At 38.7% G+C, this 24,205-nt stretch overlaps 2 protein-coding genes across 2 annotated transcripts; both read right to left on the bottom strand.

The window, feature by feature from the left end:
• Nucleotides 1-1,066: 1,066 nt before the first annotated feature.
• On the bottom strand, nucleotides 1,067-15,019 carry LOC110059548 (D-glucuronyl C5-epimerase B-like). The gene is made up of 3 exons (XM_020766257.2): nucleotides 14,966-15,019; nucleotides 12,248-13,561; nucleotides 1,067-3,894 (listed from the first exon to the last, which is right to left on the bottom strand). The coding sequence occupies exons 2-3, from the start codon at nucleotides 13,041-13,043 to the stop codon at nucleotides 2,870-2,872; spliced, it is 1,821 nt and encodes a 606-aa protein (XP_020621916.1). The 5' UTR covers nucleotides 13,044-13,561; nucleotides 14,966-15,019; the 3' UTR covers nucleotides 1,067-2,869.
• An 85-nt stretch (nucleotides 15,020-15,104) lies between these two features.
• LOC110059558 (hyaluronidase-1-like) lies at nucleotides 15,105-22,433 on the bottom strand. The gene is made up of 6 exons (XM_020766268.2): nucleotides 21,607-22,433; nucleotides 20,912-21,277; nucleotides 19,646-19,882; nucleotides 18,779-19,118; nucleotides 17,733-18,009; nucleotides 15,105-16,870 (listed from the first exon to the last, which is right to left on the bottom strand). The coding sequence occupies exons 1-6, from the start codon at nucleotides 21,961-21,963 to the stop codon at nucleotides 16,588-16,590; spliced, it is 1,860 nt and encodes a 619-aa protein (XP_020621927.2). The 5' UTR covers nucleotides 21,964-22,433; the 3' UTR covers nucleotides 15,105-16,587.
• Nucleotides 22,434-24,205: the final 1,772 nt, after the last annotated feature.

The raw sequence follows: 24,205 nt of genomic DNA on the forward strand, positions 1-24,205 counted from the left end.
CAAGTCAGAGGGATTCCTTTTACAGGAAAACTCAGTGAACGACTGTTTCAGTAAAATTAAATTATGCCGTTATCAAGAATTATTAAAAACTGGATCATTGGATAATGCTAGGGCTTTCCACAAGTTGCTGGAGATCTTCCAAAAAATTGCCCGCAATTTGTCAAAAAGTTGCTCCATAAAAGGTAAAATTTTTTTTACGGGGAGGCTCCGCCAGGAGGTCCAACCCCTTTACCTTTGATATTCCGTTTTGACAGAAAAAGATACCCTTTCGTATTCCTGTTATTGCAAAAAGTTGCCCTTTTACATACCTATGCTTGCAAACACCGTAACTGCTCTAAATCTCCAGACAAGGAAGTCTTCTTAGGGCTTTCCACAAGTTGCTCGAGATTTCCCAAAAAGTTGCCCGCAATTTCTCAAAAAGTTGTTCAAAAAAGATCAAAAGTTGCTTTTTGTAACGAAAGTTGCTCGAAAGTTGCTCTCTTCCTTTATTTGGTCTGATGCAAAAATATGCAAATTGCTCAACATAAGTGAGATTTCTAAGCACTTTTGTGTAATTTTACGGCGTAACCAGCGTTGCTAAATAACTTTGTCCACCGTTAAAACAAAAAAATGTTTGAGTAAAGACTACGCATCAATTTAATATTAATCTTGTAAAAATTCTTAACCCGAGACACTCGAGTCAGTGCGAATCTTTGTCCGCCATTTTGAATTTTCGTTAAAAAAACCCCGCTGACCTAGCAGCCCGGCTGCATGCATCTTGCACCCATGATCTGCCAGGGGGGAAGGGGGAATCTGGCTTCTTTTTCACAAGAAATTCATAAAGTTGTCTACTGAAACATTGTGAAAGGTAGAAGCAAGGCCAATTCAAGCACTAAAAGCTGCTCTGATTTCTCAGAAATGGTAGAAAACTAGAAATTGCTCAGAATGCAAAAAGTTGCCGAGCAACTTGTGAAAGCCCTGGATAATGCAATTCGAGAATTTTCATTAGCTTAGCCATCGTGGTATATGAGCCATAATATCACGCTCTACAAATATGGTAAGCGTACGCGAGATTTTTTTTCAGGTGTTTTTATTTTTTTTTTCAGTCCAGTTTTCTGTAATATTGGGGCGTTGAGCGTTCTGTAATATTGGGGCGTTTTTAATAAAACAATCAATCCACTCGCGCTTGTTGGATATGAGGTCATTATACCGAACTCAGCGCTACGCGCCTCGTTGGCTATCTACCATTTCATATCCAACAAGCGCCAGTGGAATAATTGTTACGTAACCATCCATTTGAACTCCGATAATTGGAAGATCACTTTCACAAGCGACCAAAAACTTTATGTTGAGGTAGCTGTGCTTCTGATCTGTATAGTAAATTCTAGTTATTCTTATAAAATTCGCGAACACCAAACGTGGCCAACAAAAGTAATGTAGCCTCAACGCTGAGTAACATGGCGGCGTTTTCCTCAACGTCTCGCAACATTTTTGCAATGCAAATAGACCATTTTCGTATTCCCGGCATTGCACTGGAACTGGCTTGCAACCAAGGCTAAGAATGGAAGTCGTTTCAAATGCGAATGCAACCTCGTTCCCAGGGTCTCTCATCTTACCGCCCCCTGGAGCAAGCGAAGAGAGGTAAGATGAGAGACCTTGGGAACGAGGTTGATGCGAATGACCTAAAATCTCTTTTTACGATATTTCTCCGCATGAGCCTCGATCCCCTGCATGCTAGTTCCAGTCCAATACCGACAATACGAATGTGGCGGCATATTTAAAAGCGTGACTGCCCGTTTTATCACCCGTGTTGCAAGTAGCTAGTTGTGCGAAGTTAACATGACATGAAAACACAATATCGCTATTCAATTTGCAACGCAGATATGTTGCACGGCTAGTGGACAGTAAATGTTCTCCGTATTACTCGGCCTTTTAGATGCCGTTCCGTTGGACTGTCACGCAACACTAAATTCCTCCTCTCATAAACAAATATTGCGTGACATGGTAAATAAACGGCCACTAACATTAACAAGAATGCAGTGGTAAGTCACAACCATTTAGTCACAACGGTGTGTTCGTATTAGTTTCAAACTGCACTAAATTTCGACACGATCATATAGGAGCGGTCGTTTAACTTGATCAAAAACAATCATACTTAATTTTTTTTCTTAGAAATTGTGGGAAGTAGTATCCAAGATGCAGTTTTCTGGCTTGTAAGCACTCAGAGAGTCTCATTGTCATGATCAGGGCACATATAATCCATCTTTGGTAATGCCGTTAACTCTAAAACGAGTACAATATAAAACAGTACCTGCACACGATAAAAGCGACTATGAGTTTACCAAAAATATATCAAAAACATTTCGGGGCAGTCACCAAGCCACAAAAGTAAAACAAAAAAGTATATATACGTCTGTGCATAACGAAATTCAAGAAATCAGATTACAATATTGGTATGCTCTTTGATGTTTCAAAGTAAACCAGAAGATTAACACTGCGAAAATTGCTCCTTCAAGGGACTGAAAACAGAAGCGAAATTGCACAGTGATGACGTTGGCCCACCCAAGACCCGAGTGACTCTGATTGGTTGAAATAAATACAAATCAACAAGGAACCAATCAGAAGCAGTCCTCAGACCTGAGCAGTGCCACGTCATAAGAATTGAATTTTTTAGTACGTTGCTGATAAACCTCTTTCGCTAAGAGCACCGTCTGAAAGTTTCCAAAGGGCGTGGTCTGCTGGGAGATGGAAGCGCTTTACGGTGCAATAAATAACTTTGGAAACGTCACAACGAAACCAGCGTTGAATGACCTTGAATAGTCTGTTAGATTAAGATTTCTATATCAAAGAACGTCACTGGGCTGTGGATACAAAAATCGCCGTTTTAAAGTTAATTGTGTTTCGCTCTCTTTCCTTTAGCGTAACCTTCCCATCGATTTGCTGTTGTTCTTAAAATGGGATCCCGGTCGATATTCGCCAAAAACGATAACAGACTAACGTGTAAAGTGTGATAATCCCACCTAGCCAAATTTGGCGCGGTACGCATGGTCACATGACGCAGGTCATAAAAGCTGCCCGAGCCACTGTCATAGAGGGGCAGCATGGCTTTTAACGAGCGCATCCCCTGATCAAACAACTCCGCTGCCTCGGTGCCGTGCTGCGGGCCCACAGTGAGCTTCAAGTCATATAGTCCAAGGAGCGAGTAGATGAAGCCGTTAAGAACAAACAGTGAAGGTGAGGTGGGGTATTCTTCATACCAAGGGTATTGGTTCATGAATGTGGTTAAAACACCTTTGTCCTTCGACTTGATTTTAAAGAGTTTAGTCGCCTTAAGCGCTGCTCTTAAATACACGGGGTTTTTGGTGTATAAATAGGCCCTGGTTAGCAGAGACATGCCCTGACCTTGGCCCATGGCTGAGTACCAATTCGGGAGCAGTGTTACCCCGTCAATCACTTTACGCTTCACCGTGATTGGCCAACTTCCTTGCTCGGTCTGATGACGTAAGAACCATCTTGCGGCGGCCATGAACGAGTGCGCATGAGCAGAATGCGCCAATGAAATGTTGTCAATGGAGCCTTTCCCGTGAAGCGAGATGCTCTGGATTTCGGTGAGAGACAACTTGCTTCTTTTCCCGTTCTTCGCATCAGGAACCCGTAGTCCTTTCCTCAAATCAGTATCCAAATTCCGCACAATCCTTCTCCAGCCATTCCAGTGCCCTATACCGTAGAAAATCTCCGACTCCGCCGACGAAATTAACTCGTTATTAGAGGTGTAATGTACTGTGTAGAAATCCGAATTGTCTGTTTCAATGACAATAGAAACACGCACCTCGCCGCCAAGGAGGAGGTCGAAAGCTACGATGAAATCCTTGGTCGCACTGTCCACGCTTAGAGAAATCCCTTCTCCTGTTAAGCCTAGCAGAAAGAAAATCTCCATCAGACTATCAAAACTAAAAGAATTAGCCAAGCGCTTAATTTACGCTAAATTAACCGCCGTAGCGAATTAGGAAAAGCTGACGTTTCAGTTAACACTTCCCTGCTGATGCAACAGAACACTTTTTTCAGACACTAACAACTTTTCTCATATAAAACTAACACCCCTGGACTAATTGCTGTTCTTAAGATTTTCTGTGGGCTTATCCTAGGGAAGGCTTATTTTCCGACGGATTAGGAACTTAGAATCGGAAGTACATTTGTCACGTTTCTAACATACTGTAGTCTCAGTTATTTGTTAGCTTCTCGATTTCTCGGCTATCAGTTAAAATTCCAGCCATTATAAACTGTAAGAGACTTTGCAGATCTTGTATCACAACTATCAGTAACAATAATGTATCATTTGTCAGCTAATTCTCAGCTAACAGTTAAACCCCATCCAAACCTTCTTAAATTTGGAAGCGATGTTTCGCCTGAAAAGGTTTACCTGGTACACATAAGAATTCTGTATGACAAAGATCCCAACATACGACGATATGAAATACAAAAGAAGCTTTAAAGTCGTCCAAAAACATCATGGAAAAACACTTATACGACATAAAATACGAAACAGAAGGAAGCTAACAACAGCAAACGATCATATCGTCCTTTTAGAGATTAAACTTTTAATCGGAGGGCTTTACTTTGTCTGAGCCATTTTTGGGAGGGCTTATTATATGCGGAATTTAAAGGTGGCTGGCAACAGTATCCTTACACGAGTTAATACTCCCACACCTTATCAAGTGATGTTACAATACTGGCATCAAATAGAGCCAAAAAATAGAGAAGCTGGTAAACCTCTCTCATGATTGTCATCCAATCTTCAGTGATCCTTAATTCAGTGAGGCTGATTGTAGCTAATGTACAACACTTTCTGGAGCCTGTCCAAGAAGACTGTCAATAAAGTATCTAGAGGATATTACACGGCGGCATGACGATAGGAATTGTATTTTCGCCTCTTAAACACAATATTTTGCGGACGAGCGCAAGCCACCGTGAAATTTTCTTTTTATTGAGAGGGGGGTCAATAGGGGTATGCAAATCCGCCGATCCGTGCCTTTTTTTCGCCAAACTTGTCCCGCATCCGAAAATCTATTCACCCCCCTCTATTAATAATCCAAAAATTCTGACTGTTTGCAAAAATAACCGTGAAAAGCTGAAAACTACGTCATTAAAGTTCATACTAGTGAGGATATAGAAAATACCCCGACTCGGGTCCCAGATGTACTTTCGTATGAATTTTACGAGTGGTGTATTTCCAGTAAAACATTCGTGTCTTTCGCCAACCTTCGCCTTCCTTCTGGATAAAAACACTCGTTTATTTATTTCTTCGAATTTTCAGCAGTCACGGCAAATGGCAAGAGTCAAACGATTATTAACACTAGAGTAAATATTTCGCCAAACATTATCCAATGCAATGCTTGCAGTGTAAACAGGGGACAACGCCTCTCAAACACAGTGAAATCAAACGTCGGGCAAAATCTGCTTTCGGTAGTTTAAAATAAATCGTAAACCTTTCGAGCCGATTCAAGGAATTGAAGAGATAATTCTCTTCTCAACCCCCCGGCTAGTTTATGAAGCACAGTCGTTTATCGACCAGCAAAGATAAAAATAAACCAACATAAATAAAAGTCTTAGAACACGTAACAATTCTATTTGTGCATCTTGCATCGCAAAAAAAACCTCCAGTTGTACGAGTAGACTAGAGCTGTTTGTACGTAAAATTCTCGCATAGCCATTTTTAGCCTGCGGGGGAGGCAAAGCACGTTTTTTTACGTTTTTCTTTTCTTCCTCGCGTTTTTTTCCTCCCTACCCTTTCCCCATTTACGCCGCTTGCAACGCAGGTGAAGCCATTTTTTCACTGTCATTCATTTCTCAAGTCGCACAAAAAAGTAAATTAGCTTTCCTCTCTCTGCAACAAGTTTCTTTGGTTGTGCACCCCGTTAGATATATTTTGAAAACGGTTTGAAAAAATATTTTCCCACGTTTTCTCCCTGAGTTATCAGCCTCTCAAGACCAATATATTTACAGAGAAGTTCCTTGTGGGATCTCTGAGGAGTGTGAACACTTTGGCCGAGAAAGTAGACACCTCAAATCGGTTTTTCAAAGCAAACGCTTCCGCAAAATAGAAAAGTCAACATGCCAATCAGTAATTTGAACACAAAATCCTCCTCATTCCACAGGCAGCCCAAGCTCTCTCTATGAACCACACAAGCAACACGATATGGCATCGAATTGTAAGGGTTTCAATGGGATTTTCTCCAAGATATCCACGGAGGTTGTTAAAAGTGAAAATTCTCAAAAAAAAATGGGTTACCTTATTCCATACGCGTGTTGTTTGCTCCTGGTGTGGTCATTTTGCCGATTTAACTTGACTTAAGCGACTTTTTCGAATTCCGGTTTTCCCTTCATAAAGAGATTCGTCCCCCGGCCCGGGGGGTGGGGGAGGGAGGGTAATTGAGTCAATTTTTACTGGGTATGTGTCGACAGCTCTCAGAACCCCTACACCACTATGGTCTATTCTGTAGCCCATTATATACTTTGGGCAAATGTAGTTTTCACGATCCCGACTGAGTCACTTTCTGTTTACGAATCTACCTGATAAAGTTAATTCTAATATGACGTGACGCATTTGTTTAATTCGGTAGAACGGTTTCACATCGATTCTTCCCATTTCTAAATCCCTACTTGCAAGAATTTTCTTCCCCAATTCACTCGTGAAAATGCGACCTTATGAAGCGGCACCATCCCCATTAGCCTATTAATAGGAAGTACCCTCCCCCCCGGGGGGGGGGGGATTTGTCCACGTTTTTTACACCCCCAGCCACAAATGACCAAAGATGTCTAAAGATTTCCTTTTCTTTAGACCGCGAAATCGTTGAAACAGAAACACTTTTTGTAATAGTTGCCGCAACATATATCGGTAAAAACTTCACGTCGTTACGAAAAGTGCGCCTGTGAAATTCCATGAGAAGAATGAAATACAGCTAAATAAAAATCCATAAAATAAACAACAATCATCTCCATTTCACTCTCAAATTCACACCAGAATCAAATCGTTTCTTATTTTCCTTTCTTCAGGTTGACCTTTATCGAGCTCAAATTCCCAAATGAGAGCGGACATATGGTTGTAATTCGTTGTTTGAATGAGACGTCGACGGAATTAAACCCAGATTTACACAGGTCAAAGAAGGCAGACTTCTTCAGTCCTTGACGCAGTTTCAAACACCGAGAATACTCTCAGAGTAGAGGAGTGTTACTGCCCCAAACAAGCAGACACGCATCGAAATGCGAGTGGTTTTGCGGATTTCGCGGCTCTCGTGATCTAAACGATTCCGGACACCTGTGATAACAAGATAAAGTATTACTGCTAAATTGAAGCACTTGTTAATTGATCAGGCGTCTTGGCGCGAGATAGCGAAGACTGCCAACATATACATACTTGTCAGCGAACGTGACAAAAGACATTTGCTGTTTACACAAGTTTCTTGCCTCGTGCCGACTTGCCTCAATGAACAATTTTCAAAACTCAATGCAGAGAACAATAATTATAAACCATTCATTATCAAATCCGAAATTAATTCTCCTTTGTTGGGTTCACCGTCCCAGAGGAAAAACTCTCTTAAGTCCTAAAGATTTGGCTATGGAGCCTAGAAAACCAAGGCTTTCTTTTTCCTAGAGGTCTACGTCCGTTCTCTGTCTCAATAAAGCTACACAGCGCACTAGAGCCTTTCTGTTTTATCTCAGGCCCTGGTGTATTTTTAGGCCCGTGCCCTGGAGACCAACGCCCTAACAGACCCTGTTTTAATCTCTTCTAACATGAATACTTTTGAACTGATAAACGGCAAAATAGAAGAGATATTTGTGGTTACCCTTAATAATTACATTAATTGTGATAGAAAGAGAGGCCTGCAGGTACTATACAAGAAAGAGAATCCCTTCTCTGTACTTAAAATGGAATTGAATATCTGTCTCCCTCCTTCTTGGCATTGCCGAAGGCATCAGCAAACAAAGGGCTAAAACATTACAACACTTTGACGAACATTATACCATCAATTTAGGCTATAAGTAGTGCATCTTCTTTTCACATCTTTGCTTAAATTACTGGAATTTATTTAAATTGTGGACACTGTTAAGATATGCTCCTAAAGAACAATATTGTACCCAATGCAAAATAAATGATTTCTGTAAACACTTTGCAGCTAAGGTGTGATCGTGCTGTAATAATTATACATATATCCAACATAAGCTGGTTATACCAAGCACATAAGTACAAGGTGAAAGAGATTTTTCACTTATTTTTTGTACCCGATTTCAAATTTTGGGTCAATGCAAATTTCTATCAAAAAACATCTTAATAAACTTCTCACAAATTTGCAGATGAAGTTTATAAATCATCTTGCCCAATTCCTTCCAAAGTAGTGTATCATAGGTGGCTTAAATATAAGTTTGGAGGAAAAGCCCAATGGCCATTTATAATCTCTTCAAAAAGGTTAACAAGACAAAGACATATGCTCTCAAACTTCCAAGGTTTTGATCCAAGTCCTAAGAAGTTTGGCCATGGAGTGACACAACAATTTATTCATCAACTCATCTTTATCCTGTTTAGCCATCAATTTCTCAGGGTTACTCAGAGAAAAAATTCTATTCTAACCACTTGGCAAAAACATGTGTAAGCTCCTTTCACTTCTTTCACAAACAACTCATTGTGAAAAGTTCTATTTCCTAACCAACTTGGGTGTTGACTACTATTAGGGTAACGGCTCAGAGGCCAACTTAGTCTGGACATTTTAATTTAACTTATTCTTAGCATGTTGAAAACAAATTACGTCTTTACACTGAAACTAAACACAAATATCTGATCCAGCCTTATCTTCACAGAATTAAGAATCTACTTATCAGAAAATGGTAGTTACATATTTTACCCTCTGTTGCTCTGTCTCAACAATTCCAGTTGCTGCAAGAAAATTCCTTGATATCAGATTCTGAGGGCTTTCATTGAATCAAATATCTGATGAAATGTAGTCAGTCATCATTCTTTGTCCTCATTAGAATTAAATTCTCGACACATTCTTCCAATTTAAACGGCAAATCAAGAATTTTTAATTGTAGTTATTCGTCCTTTGAGACAGCAAATAATTTCACTATTTGGTTCCTGATTTTAATTTGTACGCTCTCTCTGAATGACAGATTCTCCACAACACGACTCCAGTGTCAGCTAAAAAAGTGTTTTACTCAGGGCCAAAGTTAACTGGACAGGAGTGTGAGTGATTTTGTGCCTGTTCTTCTTTTTTACACTCTGGAAGGTCTACATATATTAGTTTTTGGTTGGATACTTTTTAAGAGATTTTTCTCTTTATTATTTACTTACAGCAATTTATTAGAGAAGTTTTATTTGTATTAGGAAACTTTATGATTTGTATATTTTTTCCTTTTCTTTTCCTATGTTAGTTATGTTAGTAAATATATTAATAATAGAAACACTCCAGCTATGAACATTTTTAATAACGTCTTACCTGATACCATGGTAATCCTTGGCTAGTGCAGAGATATTTGTTTTAATAATACAGTGTAAAATTAATATTTTCTTTTCCAATTTTAATTATCTGATTTCTTTATTGCTTTACTTTCAACTTGCTTTGGTTCATCATAATAACATGTTTATTATCATTAAAGAGTTTAATAATAGAATTTATCCACATTTGGCAGTAAAATGAATTAAATTGAAAACCATATCTCTTTGGCATAGCCACTAAAACTTGAAAACTAGGTCACTAAATAAACCAATATGATAACAACAACTGAAGATAATTGTGGCTTTAGAAATTATCTGGAATTAGTCAGTTACACAGTCGGTGGTATATTGCCTTAAATTAACATTTCTATAATTGAATACAGGTAACTGAATGCTTCAACTAATAGGCTCTTGACTATTCAATAACCCATTTACTTTTCAACATATTCCTACATTAACATTTACTTGTAGTGCAAGAACAACCTAGAGCGAAATGAAGATATACTTTTGTAACTTATTAGGAGTTACAGTAAACAAATTTAAATTTGTTGCTTCATAAATGATAATACATTGAGATTGAAATAAAGGACCTTACGTTCAGAACACATAATCTTGGAATTTCACACTCAGTTGATACAGATCTTTGCAGGAAATTGGCATACTTCCTGTGGGCAAATGTTGCCACCTCTATTTTTCACACTGATGTAATATTCTTTTATCAGAAAATCAGTTAAAAGCTTTTAGATGTTGCTAGGAAATAAAACCTCCATTCATTAACCAAGAATGTTTTCCAACATCTGCAAACAAAAGCACTGGGAAAGCAAAACCCATCTGACATCAAAAAAGTACCAGCACATATTTTTCTATGAATAAATATCCTGGAATAAAACTGTTTCATAATTTTACATAACATACTGTGTTGTATAATTTCATACTTCTCTCGAAATTCGGTCACATGCAGAGTTCAAATGGCAAGTAACTAAGTAAAAACAACTCTACCTTACACAGGACAAACATCTGAAGCTTAATGATATTTTTGCTCTTTTTCTATAGTTATAGTACTTTATCCGGTAGCAAAAATACACACTTTTGGTGTGTTTTTATGCCAAAGTTGCTCTTGTTTCAACAAAGATCAATATCATGTTGTTATTAAAATGTGTTTCCCATAAGTTTACTATGAAAACGAGTACAACAAAGACCGCTGTTTCTTGAAACTTTTGCATTGGTGGAAGATTTTCACCTTTAGAGTAAAGAGATTTTATTCAGTAAGGAAGCAAAAGAAGGGATGCTTGCATAAGCTTTGCAAACTCGCCTGTGCATCACTGGAAAAAAATACTCATGAAATGTTAATGAAAACAGATTTTTTTTCTGCTGGGATGCAAAGGTTGTGCAGAGATAAAGAGTGTTGACGAAACAAAACTTTGTGAAGCATAGCACATCTCTGCATGAGGCAAATATCTACAGTGTTTAATATTTAATAAACAATTTATACAAAGCATACTTTGCATAGATGACCCCCTTCATGTGGGGCCGCCTTCCCTGGAGAGCAACATATATACTAATAACAAAGAACGGCCAAGACACACTCTGGAACAATATCAGTTGGCGAAAATAGCAAGAGTAGTTTTGTTGACTTAGTTCAAACCAACAGAAACTTGATAACAACAATGTAAATTCACAGACCAAAAAAAAAACATTAAGAGAGATAAGGATAACACCGGTCTAGAAAGGTTTATCAAGTGGGAATCTAAAACCTGGAAACTGAGATAGTAGCTGTGCATTGTTGCTCTCAATTAATTCAGTAGTTTCTGTCGGTGAAAACTACAGAAGTGTGCCTGCTACAAGATATAAAACAAGCACCACGACTCGTAACTTCAAGAATTGTGTCACTTGATCTTTGTGTGGTACTCAAAAGAACGGCAAATTAGTTTGGCAGACACCTCCCACACAGCTCAAATCGGTTTTGAAAGGAAAAAAATAGTCAGTCATTTATCGCGATCTGCGGTGGTATCAAATTTTTGTACATTCTTTGTGACGCTTCAAGGATCTTGCGCAGGGAGCCGATGTAACTTTTCTTTAAATGATTAAAAGCACATTAAACACGGTAGGGGAAAGCAGTATTTCTTCGTCTCCTCGTTGGCACATTTTTTTATACTCTTGAACCTCAATTATGTGCGATCGAGTTATCACATAAGAAAATCACAAGGCAGATTCCCAGATAAAGGTTGCTTATCTTGAGCAAGAAACTTTGGAATTTGTTTACATAGGACATCTTCTCCGCGCATTTGATTAACGAACAGTATTCTTTATAAACTACAATGATTAGATACCCTAAAATGAATGGAAAGGTTCTTTCGCCATAATCTTAACTCGTTTGGGTGTCGATATTTCATCTTTTAAAAGACTTAAGAAATGGAAATCCGATTGAAGCGAAAGACAAGGGGTTCGTGCTTTGATAATGTTTACCTAGCTTTTGTCGGTGCCATAGAAAGATTGTACCGGATATTTTAATACGCTTGGAGAGAAATTAAAAAACAAACAGATTACCCAACGAAAGGAAATCGCTACTTTCGTCCTAAAATAAAAGTTCTCAGATTGCAAACTAAAATGAACACAACCAAAATCTCAAGTGTCGCTAATTTGCATCCGAGAGAGGTGCAATGAATTACAACTGGTGTTAAAATTAAAGTCACGCCGAGCTGTCACCTAGAAAATCCAAAAATAATTCTTACCCCAACAAAAGCGCACACAAAAGCGAGCAACGATAAATCAAAAGCTTACCTGCCGTGGAAAACTGGAAGACTCTTGAATTTTGCTCTTTATCAAACACATTAACCATCTGTGCGCCCTTCGGCGCGACCCAGTTCCAGTTGACATCTGAGACACTTTCAGCATCTTCGAAGATTTTCTCCTTGCCATCCGAGTCACCTTCGATTTGTAATATATTGTAGTGCGAGAGACCATATTGCGCGATTTGAATAGGATAAAAATGTCCCTTTGAGTACCACTGCGATGAAACGGGCACCTCTTCGACACCGCTAATGCATTTAACTCGAGTGCGACCTTCGACATGATAAGTTTCAAACCAGAGAAACGGGCCTTTCGTCTCGTAAACACTTCCCGGTTTCATTGAATGAACTTCTGAATAGGAATGCCGCCAATCCAAGACAGTTCTTCCATCTACCTCTTGAAGTTCGCCATAAATATCAAAATACTCCTTTACGAAAGAAAACGGAACGAACGCTTCGCTCCCCACGAGTCTCCCGTCCAATTTCTTTTCGCCGTTTACCACCACGTCAATTCGCTCGTCGCTTGGGCAAACGTTTCGGTCTGCGGGTTTATTTAATTCCGTCCCTATGCTTTGCTCGTCTTCTTCATTGCTTGTTTTAGCAATTACTTTAGAGCAATCTAAGACTGTTTGTGGCACACCTCTTATCTGTTCGAGTTTCTTTGTGGGGCTATTTGAAGGAACTTCACATCCATTCCAAAACACGTACAAAGTTAGGACGAACGTAAAACTACAGGCCAAAAATAACTTCAGCGAAGGTTTGTGCAGACAAAACGGTCCCAAACGCATTATCGAAATGCTTCATCGGAAGAGATTCCACGTCCTCGACTTCATTAAAGTTGAAATCCTGTTTATCAACATTAACCCCACATGTTTCTCTCGTATGAAGATTCATATAAATATTTCGCCCACTGCCGCCATTTTGGTTTAACGAGTCTAGTTCCAGTCTCCCTCTAGAATGTGATAATGTCCGCACATCTTCTCAAATTTCTCAGTCGATACAATCTTTATCCTCGTTGAAAGCGAAATGTTATCATTCCAGAGACTAAATACTATCTTTCGTGTTGTCGGCTAGATTGTGCAGCCTTTCTCGGTTGTTGTTTATTTATTCTTCTCTCTCGGGAGAAGGATGACAAGCCAAAATAAATATTATTGCTTCAGTATCAAGACTGTCCAGCTTTTTGTCTCACAAAATTGTTTTAAGGTCTCAGTGCCTGGAGCGGTGAGAGGACAAGGTAATGAAGTTATTCCTTCTGGGCAAGGAAGGAGATTATGAGAAAGAAACCACTTTTTAGCGAGCATTTCACCTAAAAATCATACAAAATTTTGACTCAGTGATAACAAATACAGTCATTTTCATGCCATTTTACGTGTTTACATGCACTTAACTAATTTAAGTTAGAAACATTTAGATCTCCTTGTTTTGGGAAATTCGGGCCCAATAATGACGTCTAAAGAGGATTTTTATTTCACTTTAAAAGACGATTAGCCAACGGTCCATTAAAGAGATAATTGCAATTTTTCCTTCTCTGACAGAAACTCTTTCTTATCTTTTCCCAGCTGAATTTTTGTCCCGAATGAAATTTACGCAATGTGCAAGGAACTTCAGGGCAAAATATCACAAACTAGTAAAATCTTTTAACACCGATTTTTCGCCTGTAAAAGAACATTTCTACGTTCTATTGACGTTCAGGATTTTGATAAAACAATTATTTACCGACAACCTTTTAACGAAACTTCTAGATATCTAGTATTATTAGTTTAAACGGTTTAGAATCACCGACGTCACAAAACTGATACCTGCTAAAAAGATTAAGAAGATCAGCGCACATAAGCACTAAAGAACAGTTTTTCATTAGTTCTGCGTCAAGCTGTCATTACAGCTTCTTAACAAGGATAAAAATCCCTGTTTTGTTGACTTTGTTTTCTGACAGTTTTCGTGACGGTAGTGTCTTCTGCCACGGATCACTGGCGGTTAAGTTCAGTTGTGTTTGTAGTCTTTCAGTTTTTGTAATTCCTTTATTTTTTTAACTGCTTGCCGTTCAAAACTGGGACCCCTCAGTTATATTAATCGACTTAAGCAAGAGATATTCTCTTGACTTAAGCTAGTCGTAAGACGCTCAGGCCGTTTCCTTCTCAAATCAAAGACCACAAAAAGTTTCAGGTGAGGGTGGGGGTAGGGGGTAAATAGGACGTGTCCGTGTTATATGTCTCATATGAGGTGTTGTAAGGAGAAGTTGGACTGTGTTAGTATCTACAATTTACGGTAGCTTGATTCGACACAGTGTCGTCCCTAATTCGCACAGACTCTTTGCCAACGGCGCAGTTTGTCCCAGTCAGCAGTATCCACGCCAAATAATAATGGCGGCGTTCTACTAAATACCACTTTCCGAGATAAAGTGCTGATTACATTAAAGAACGTCATCATTAAATTTCAAACGAAGTATATGTTCAGCCGGCTTTTAAGTAAAGAAAAGTTTGAAATTCCAGCGCAAGAAAGTTTATACCGCAACAGAACATTGACGCTGGTTTGCTGAAATTGTACTGGGTTGAAAAATTAACTTCCAAGCACAAAACTAAACGGCCCGGGTTTTTTTTCCTACAAAATCACTAATTAAACATCCATAAACTAGGTGGCGACTAAACCATCGCTCAATGCCGAGGATATAAATATAAAACTTGAAAATTTGCTAAAAATAGTGGTAACATACCCTGCCGGTCGGTCGCGCGCCTGTTTTCTTATTGGTAAAGCCCAACACTGTAAACATTGACCCACGCGAATGATATTATTTTTCTCTGGTATAGCATGATATTACCCTTTCTACAAAAACAACAGCAACGACACAGAGGTTAATCAACTTGCAGTTTTAATCACTTTTGATACAAAATACCCGCCATTAACGTGACCATGTAAATAAGCTTTACGTTCGGGATTATTTGAGACAAAGGTTTTGGTAACAACAGAGGTTTGTTAAACTGACATTGACGCGTCAAATGCACTGCATTAAGTTTTGCTCAAAGAGTTAAATTTGATGCATCCGGAGTTTTCGAGTTCCCAAGAGAAAATACTTCCTGATCACACTGATTCAAAGGATAAAGAATTCACCTCGCAAACAGACACTGTACTAACTTGTCAATCTTGAGACAAACCAAATTTTTGCTAAGCTTCGCTACAAGGGTCCTCATTGCACCCTTAAACTGAATTTTGTCACTTTGTCAAAACCTGGGCTTTTTTTTTCTTAACTTATAAAATACCTTCTTGTCCGGCATTAACAGAAAGATGTCGACATGATTCTTCATATCGACTGTCACTGGCCCTGCCGTGGTCAGCCTGTCGGACCGGCCAAGAAAAACACTTACCAACGCACAAGACAAACAATTTAAAAAACAAAACAAAACTATCTCTGTCTTCTCCAATCTCACAACTCGTACCTGTAATATCTATTACCACCTCGTTGGTGTTTTTCTACCTTATTTCCTTCACTTTGAAAATAATTTACCGCGTTAAAAATGTTCTCTAATATATTTTCGTGACTCTTACGTAACTAAGTGTAGCCAAGAGCTTGGCTTAAAAGGCAAAGCTCGTGTTTCAGGCAGTGATCTGGGGACAGAAAAATAGAACTCGATATGTGTGACCTTGGCAAGTGACTGTTAATGAGCTCTAATCTGTAACCACATCTATACTTCACGGACAGTTCCATAAATATGTTATGTTACCAGGATCAATTCTCTAGGCGAAGCTCACGGATGTCACAACCGTGAACTTCGCGGAGTGCTCTATGCTCTAGATATACTGTTATAGAAACAGCACAGCGAAAGAAAAGGTCAAAATTGACGTCGAATTGGGCCAAGAGATTGTTTTACGCTAAATTCGGTTATTTGAATGTAGTTTTATGTCTCTCTTGGTCAGTACGGGGACAGACGACACAGGCATTTGTCGATGGGTAACAGACAGCGCTTAAAGCGGGGTTGTTAAGTTTTCTATGTGGTACAGTTTTAACAACAGAACCCCTCTAACGACCTTTCTTTTGGTGTAAAGGAAAGCCAGTCATTCATTTTCGTAGGAAACCCTTTTATCTGAGCAGATTTTTTGTTCGACCCCTTGGTAGTCCATTAAGTTGTAGATATAAAAATTGTTCACACTGCTGCAGCTGCTGCTGCTGTTGTTGTTGTTGTTTATCTGTCATCCTTGTCCCCAAGAGAGATCAGTCGTGGACGCCGCTAGCTCTATTCTTTCCGCGTTTTAATTTTCAAACATTGCATTTCAACTAATTCAAATTCAACTTGTTTGCTCTCCACCTTCACGAAAGCAATTTTGTTATCCAGTGAGTGTTCAATCGTCCCCGCGTGGAATATCTTCATCTTCTTCCACTCTCTTACGAATGTTGCAGTAATAATAACTCATAATGAAAGCTGACGACACGAGGAGCGCTGACGCAAGAGACACACAAATGAACACCACATAGGTGTGAGGGAAGTGAAAGCTGCTGGTGTAAGCCGCGGGACTCTCTTTCATGATCTCACAGTCCGTATTCTCTGGTGAAGATTCATTACAGCGCATGTTCAGTTTATTTGGCGCCAGGGCTCCCTTGACTGCTGTTTGAGTAAAACTGGGACTAATGAAACAAAGAACAAAATCAGACAGAGTTTGAATCTGAGAGGGAGAGCTTTTCTGTAAAAAGCTGTTGAAAATGGAGTAACAATATTGGCGCTTAAAGTCTTTTTCACTTCGTTTGACTCATTATTCATACGCGAGGAAATTAATTGGTGTACAGCGATGAAAGGTGTGTAACTGAAAGCCAAAAAAACAAAAAAAGAAACAATGCACAACACTCCTCTATCGCTATGTGAAGTATGTATGTCTCATTATATGGTCTTGTAGACCGATGGGTAATTCTTGCTCCAACATTGATGGATTGTTAGCATCAGACTAACTCCAGTTTTCGTTGCATGAAGCTACTTGACTGAGCCACTCTGTACGGAGTGCAAGGTAAAGTTTGCATCACACCAAAGTGCCCCATATCCTCACAGTTTTCCCCGGTTTCGGTAGCAAGAAGCGACTAGAAGTATTTCTACTCCCCCTGAATGGGACACTAGGCCATTGCAGTGTTACCCCTAGTATTAAATTTGCCAGTACCCATTTATACAACAGGGTGGAGAGAGGCACGGTGGGAGCGAAATGTCTTGCCTAAGAGTACAACACCATGACTTTGGCAAAGCCTCAAACCCAAACCACCCAATCCAGAATCCAGGACACATACCATCTCCAAGCCATCGCACTTCCCCAAGAGTAGACTTAACATTGGACTCATTAGTGGCGGATCCAGACCTTGAGCTAAGGGGGGGGGGGGGGGGGTGGTTTTTTTTTGTTTGCCTGCCGGCTTTTCTTCCTTCTGTGCTTTCTTCTTTTTTTACCAAAAATAAAGGGAGTGGGGTCTCTCCACTAGATCCGCCACTGCTCATATATATTTATCCTACCTATCACTATATTGGTCATGGTAGTGTAACCCACTGGTAGCCACTACTCCCCCCTCAGTATTCTTCTGTTCTTGAGGAGCCTTGTTTACTTCCACTGCTGAATCTGAGGTGGACATGAAAACCACAAAGTCTTTAGCATTCGAAGAGTTGCGTGGCCGAGAATTGAGAAATATCTTCTTTGATCCTGTAGCGTTGAGAAGTGCAAGTTCTTTCATCAAAAACGTTCTTTGTTTGGAGTCCAATCCATGTTTATGATGTCTTTTATTTGCTTGGTTATCTGAAATGTAATGGAAACATAAAGCTTCAGGTATGCACTGGGCTAGAAAAAAGTTGTGAAAAGAATTTTTTTGCCAAAACACCGAATCAAATGAGAACTTTAGTTGACAAGAGTTCAAAGTTTGGCAGTCATTCGACCACCAATTTCATCAACCCTCAGCCATTTGCACCACCTCAATTTTTTACGAGATTTGTATACTCTAAGCTTGCTTAAGTACATGCTGATAAAAGTTGAATGATGCAGTTAATGAGATATATATATTTAGTGTTAGTCTAAAACACTCTCTACTTTATCAATTAGCATTCTCTCATTAATACTTAATATTTCATTCTGGTAATATTTGGTATGGTACATGCATTCTCATACAGAGACAACAACAACAACCAACCATTTTATTTTGCCAGATTTACAAGAAAAGAAAAAACAGCATAAGGGCAATTAACTTGATTAGACAAGAAAAAACTAAAGCTGAATAGATAGAAACTACTCTGAAAACTAAACAAGCTGAGTAGATAGAAAAAATTAACATGCTTAACCTTGGTTGCAACATGCATAAACAAAGAGGGAAAAAGTGCACACCCACAAAAAAAAAAAAGATCAAAATACAAACAAAATGAAAAGAGACAGTTATGATTGCTGTGTATCTCCCAGACAAAATGCTGTGATGAAGTTTATAAACATGTACTTCAGTTAAATAAATTTGTTTTGCTTGTTGATGGTTTTAAAATTCATATTTGAAACATGGAGCAAAGTTTTTATTTACATGTACCTTTTTGTTTGTGGACTGCAGAGTGTTGTCGTATGCTCGGAGAAAACAATTTGGGCGATCCTTTGCATGTTCGTCCATACAAACTTGGCTCGTCAGATACCCACCTTGACGAAATCAATCTTCTATCAACACACCGCCCCCTGCCATTACATTTTTTCTCACTGCAGGTCTCCAATTGATGCCTCAGAGATTCAAAGTAAGGACCAAGTTTTGTTTTAATGTAGTTATTAAGTTCTTGGCATACAGCAGGAGAGGTGTTTTCATCACGCCTATTACCCCACATGACCACACCCGCTGCACCCATATCAGCTGCCTGGCCAATTGAATTGCGCAGATCAATCTAAAAGAGCAGCCAGATAATAATAAAACTCAGTACAAAGAAGAAAAAGTGGAAATACCGAAAAGGAGTTTCTGTCAGTTCACTTTAGGAGTGGGAGCATTACAGACTGAAGCAAACGTTCCCCTATTTTATGAACTCTATTGGACTGTCGCTAAATGTTCCTGGCCTCCAAGGCAGTTTGAAAGAATGCTCCAGAAAAAGTAGTGAAGGCAAGGTTAAATTTATATCAGGCCAAAGCGACCCATTTTGCCGAGACTTCTCTCTGTTTCCACAGCAGAGCAACTAGGAGTATTTCTCTTCCCTTTGGATGACATGACACTTGTCCATCGTAAGGTTATCCACCCCTGATATTAAATTTGTTGGCACACATTTATACGCATGATGGAGAGAGGAAGTTTTAAGTGCCATCACGCTTTCCACTACTGTTCTCAAAAAGGAAAAACATGTCCTACATGTAAGTTTTGTTTGCAGAAGAAATGTTAGGTAGTGTAAATGACACAATGACACAAAATTCAATAAATTCTTACATCAGTGAGGTAGTCAAACTCCAGTGGTTTTCCTTCATACAAATGTCGAAAATAAGGAAACACAGGTACTCTTCTATTTTTTTCCTTTGAAACCCATGTTGCTAGTCTGAATGCTTCTTCCAGTCGGCCATATGCAAATGCTTTGTTTGACGACTGCTGATCATACAAATAAACCGATGGATAGAGAGCAGTGCTGCTTGAAAACAACCATTTCAATTTGTTGTTCAGTTCTTGGTTCTGAAAACAAATGAATTTAGTTTGGAAAGTGAAGAAAGGATTCTTTCAGTTGTGTTTGCAAAATCATGGGATTTGAGTCCATGGACTCTACATTATATAAACCTCATTTTGACATTATCTGTTCTGAGAGGCAAAGAGTGTTCTGAGAGTGAAGCTGGAGGAAACCTGTGATCTTTAAGGGAGAGATAATGTGCAAAACAAAATGTCCATGCATATTCTTTAAGCCAGAAGAAAATGACTGGGTTTAAAGCTGCTTGTTTTAAAAGACCTTTTTTCAAAGCTGTAAAACATCATTCATACTTCTGTTGTAAATATTTAAATGTATTGCTGTTCTGTGCAAACTTTTCAGTTCTATGCCTTTCAACAATTATATTGGGATGAAAACTAATACACGAACATAAAACACGACATTCGAAAACTGAGGAATACCACTTGGAGGAAATCACTAGCCAGAACCACTGGGAATTCTTCAGTCTTGGCTGTATCATGTGAAATGTTTGGACCAATTAGGTGTGAGAAGATTTGATGCTTTTTAACAGTGATAGTAAATCATGATCAATGTAGTTACATAGAAATTTTCAACTATGCTATGCATCACTGACAATTCACTCCGTAAGACATTAGTGTTCAAAACTTGATCTTGCACTCCAATAGTAAATGTCAAATTAGTATATAACGGTTGCCAAAGATGCATCATGCACATGCCTGATAAGTCAAAAAACAATTAATATTGACTATATACCAGTTAACGACAAGGAAATTGAAGTTGCTTCAAAATAACAAGCAACCACACATTTCTATGGTTTAGTTTTGCAAATATCGACCACTGGGATATTGCAAGAACACTCATTTTGCAAATAATTTATCTTTGGCTCCTGATCAACAAACTCACCTTGCATGATTCTTATATCCATATGTTTTTGTAAGCATAAGTGCATAAACATTTAATTAATTTTTCCATCTCTCACATGACGACGATTCCAGAGTGCAAAGTTAACTATGCCAAAAAATTATATAAGATGCACCCACCTCATGAGAGCAGCGGTAATTTGTATCACTTTTCCCGAAACAATCAGGGAATCCATAGAAGCCCCACAGTCCTTTGGGTCTCAGCTGTCTTGCTAACTTTATAGTACTTTCCATTAACCCATGGGCAGATTGTTCAAATTCTTGTTTTGCTTCTTCAATCACTTCTTCCATTGTCCACTCTGGGTGTTTTTCTTGAACAAGTTCAATTGATCTGCTTTGGTAGATTCTTTTTGAGTCAAAATTCCTGTCCCATGTTGGGCGCCAGCCTTCCCAATCAATAATTGCCAAACCACTATAATTTGGGTCTGGAATTTTTCTAATAACGTCTTTTTTCATTTTCTTCAGATGTGCAGCTAAATTTATCAGCTGAAAATTAAGAAAACATTTATTACAGCATGTCATAATATCAAATGTTTTGGATTTCAGTCTAGGAAATTAATAGCTACTTGAGAGTAATGTACACAAATGACCTCAATTGACTGAAGGGTTATTTTTAAGTGGGTAGTAAACATTTGTAAGATGAAAATAAACCATACAAATCCTGTAATACAATGACTGAAGACCCTAAAGAATTGAACATATTGTCTTCTATATTTCAAATTGAACAGAATACCTTGAGGCTAAAAAGAGTGAAGTTTACGAAAGAGTTAATGACCTGAAACGGGGTAAATACGGTGACATGTTTGCTTGTTTACCTGGGGCATTCCTCCATTATAGCTATTCGTTCCTTGCTCGTTCGTGAAATACGGATACAGTCCAAGCTGTGCATTATATAATACCGTAACGTATTTTCCATCCCAAGTTTGCTTCGGATTCTCGAGAATGTCAAAATCTCTTAGATTTATGTTGATGCTGTAGTTAACATAACACCCACCCGTCGGGGCGTTCCAAATCGCTACAAACGGTCGATCCTCTATCGGAAAGTCCTCGCATTTACAAAAGGAATTCTTAATATCCAAAGCATAACCAAGGAACGATACACCAGCGACTAGAAGATGAAACTGCAGTAATCGAGTTGATAGAGCCGCAAAAGGACCCTGAACATAAGACATAGTTTTTCATGTTGTTTCTGAGCTGTTTTGGGGAGCGATGGCTCGCATGGTTAAGTTCGTTTGTAGCTCATGATGTAAGAATTCCAAATATAACACAAACAGATTGAATGAGGAATCTATGAGATATCGCTACGACCAAAAATAGTGAACACTCATCACTCAGTCGCATGCTTTGTCTTCAAATAGTGGATCTGCAAATAAAAAAGCAGGGTGAATTAGGACATAAATGCCTCACACAATCACGGTGGCTACATGATCAATGATCATCATTCAAAAATTGTTTGTAAACAAGAATCTTGGCGACACTGCCGGTATCTCCGGGTAAAACGAAATCCTTATATTACGGCATCATGGTCTGGTACATAAAGCATGGCAGAGGTAAATTGCGTATCTTAAGGCCTAAATTCGAGCCGGATTTCGCCAATCTTCATTCATCGGCCATTTTGTTTTGCCCTACACTCGACACTATACTAAGGGATACATGACTCTGCCAATCGACCGCTGCCCCCCAGGAGGTAAAATGTTCCCGCGAAAAATGTCTACGTGCTTTGCCATTTAATTTTAGCGTCCGGCAAAACTGCCTTTCATTGCAAAATTAAAGAGATTCTCTTCATTCAAGAGCTAAAGCCTTCGCTTGATGTCAATGTCGCTAGTGAGAGGTTGTTGCTTTATTAGCTGTTGCTCCTCATGATGTCTAGAAATGTTAACGTACTGTATGTACTGCTGCAGATCATTTTTCCCAGTCTAGCTTCCGATTAGAATTTGAAAAATTGAAACAGCGAAGATAAAGAGCGCATAGCAGGCAAATCTCATTAAAATCAACACAACGGGTTTATGAGCTCCTGGTGTGGTACAAATTGAAAATATCTCCCACACAAAGCATTCAACCAGGCATGAAGATCTGATAGCTATGCTTTAACTCATAACGGCGCCAATAGAGGGTGATCAACTGTTTAAACGTTTGTGCAAAAGCACTGGTAAAAGCAAGAAAAGGTAATTAACGAGATAATAATACACATGAAAAAATTACTCGATTCTGATTGGCTAAGAGCAGTGCAGTTCCAGTGTAACACAGTGCAAAAAGTGTAACATCAGTGCAAATTACACATCGAAATTCTGGACTATGATTGACTGAAAGACAATAGGAACTTTTCTAAGAAAATGATATCACGTAAAATGATGACGAAAATTTTGTGCTGAAACTTTGAAAAAAGTTTTCTCAAATGAGAAAAAATGGCTTCAAGAAAGATCTTCCGGCACTTCCTCCGTGCAAATTTTTTCATGTTTATATTATTAATAAGTAATCATACGGTTTTTCTCGTTCAATTTGGAGTTAATTTGCACTTGTGAGTTTTTCAAAAAGCTGAAATTACACTCGCCGAAGCGGCTCGTGCAATTTCAACTTTTTGAAAAATTCACTCGTGCAAATTAATTCCAAATTGAACTCGAAACCGTATGATTACCTATACAAATTGCATTCTTGAAATTTCACGGAGAGGTGATTTATTTACTCACTGAATGATGCCATGATCAATTACCTCAGTTGTTATCCGCCAATTCAATTTATTTTTGGTTTGAAAGTTCCAAGATCAGTTTGGTTTCTACTTTCCTCTGTTCATTGTGTTCAACCCGGGTTGAAACTTCACGTCTTAAATACCTAGTATAATTTTTAGTTTCATACTATTATTTTTATTTCAGTCACATTTCAGTCTCCCGAACTGGTTTTGAGACCTTAGTACCTGTGGCAATTTAATAACGCTATCTACGTGTATCACAAACCGGAGAACTTGAAAGCTTTTCCTGTTAAATCAGAATTTTTTGTCTGTAAAAGTCCTTCAGTGGCGACAAAAGGTAAAATACAGACTCAGGGGGTACTGTTTTGTACAATAATAGTTAATTATTAACACTTTTGTAACACAGTGTAACATAGCGTGAGATGAAAGACTGCTCATACCACAATGTCCAGTCAGTCAATGCATCAATCTGGACTAATCTTCTTAGCTTTAAGACGACATCGTTCAACAATGTTAAAGGAGTCCAGCTGAACTTTTAGTGGTAAAAAGCTCTTGAAGTGTCCGCTTATTGCAGGTTTTGCCCAACAAAATGGCTTGATATTGGTGTCCGCGTCCTCTTAACAGAGGTGTCCGCTGAATGCAGGTTTATTTTACAGTAGATGTGGAAAGAAAATTTAAGGACTCAAGCTGGTTTCCGCTTAATATGGGGTCTGCTTAATACAGGTTTC

Source organism: Orbicella faveolata, unplaced genomic scaffold, assembly GCF_042242905.1.
Source record: "Orbicella faveolata isolate gen_17 unplaced genomic scaffold, um_ofav_v1 contig_12, whole genome shotgun sequence".
Classification (NCBI taxonomy): Eukaryota; Metazoa; Cnidaria; class Anthozoa; order Scleractinia; family Merulinidae; genus Orbicella; species Orbicella faveolata.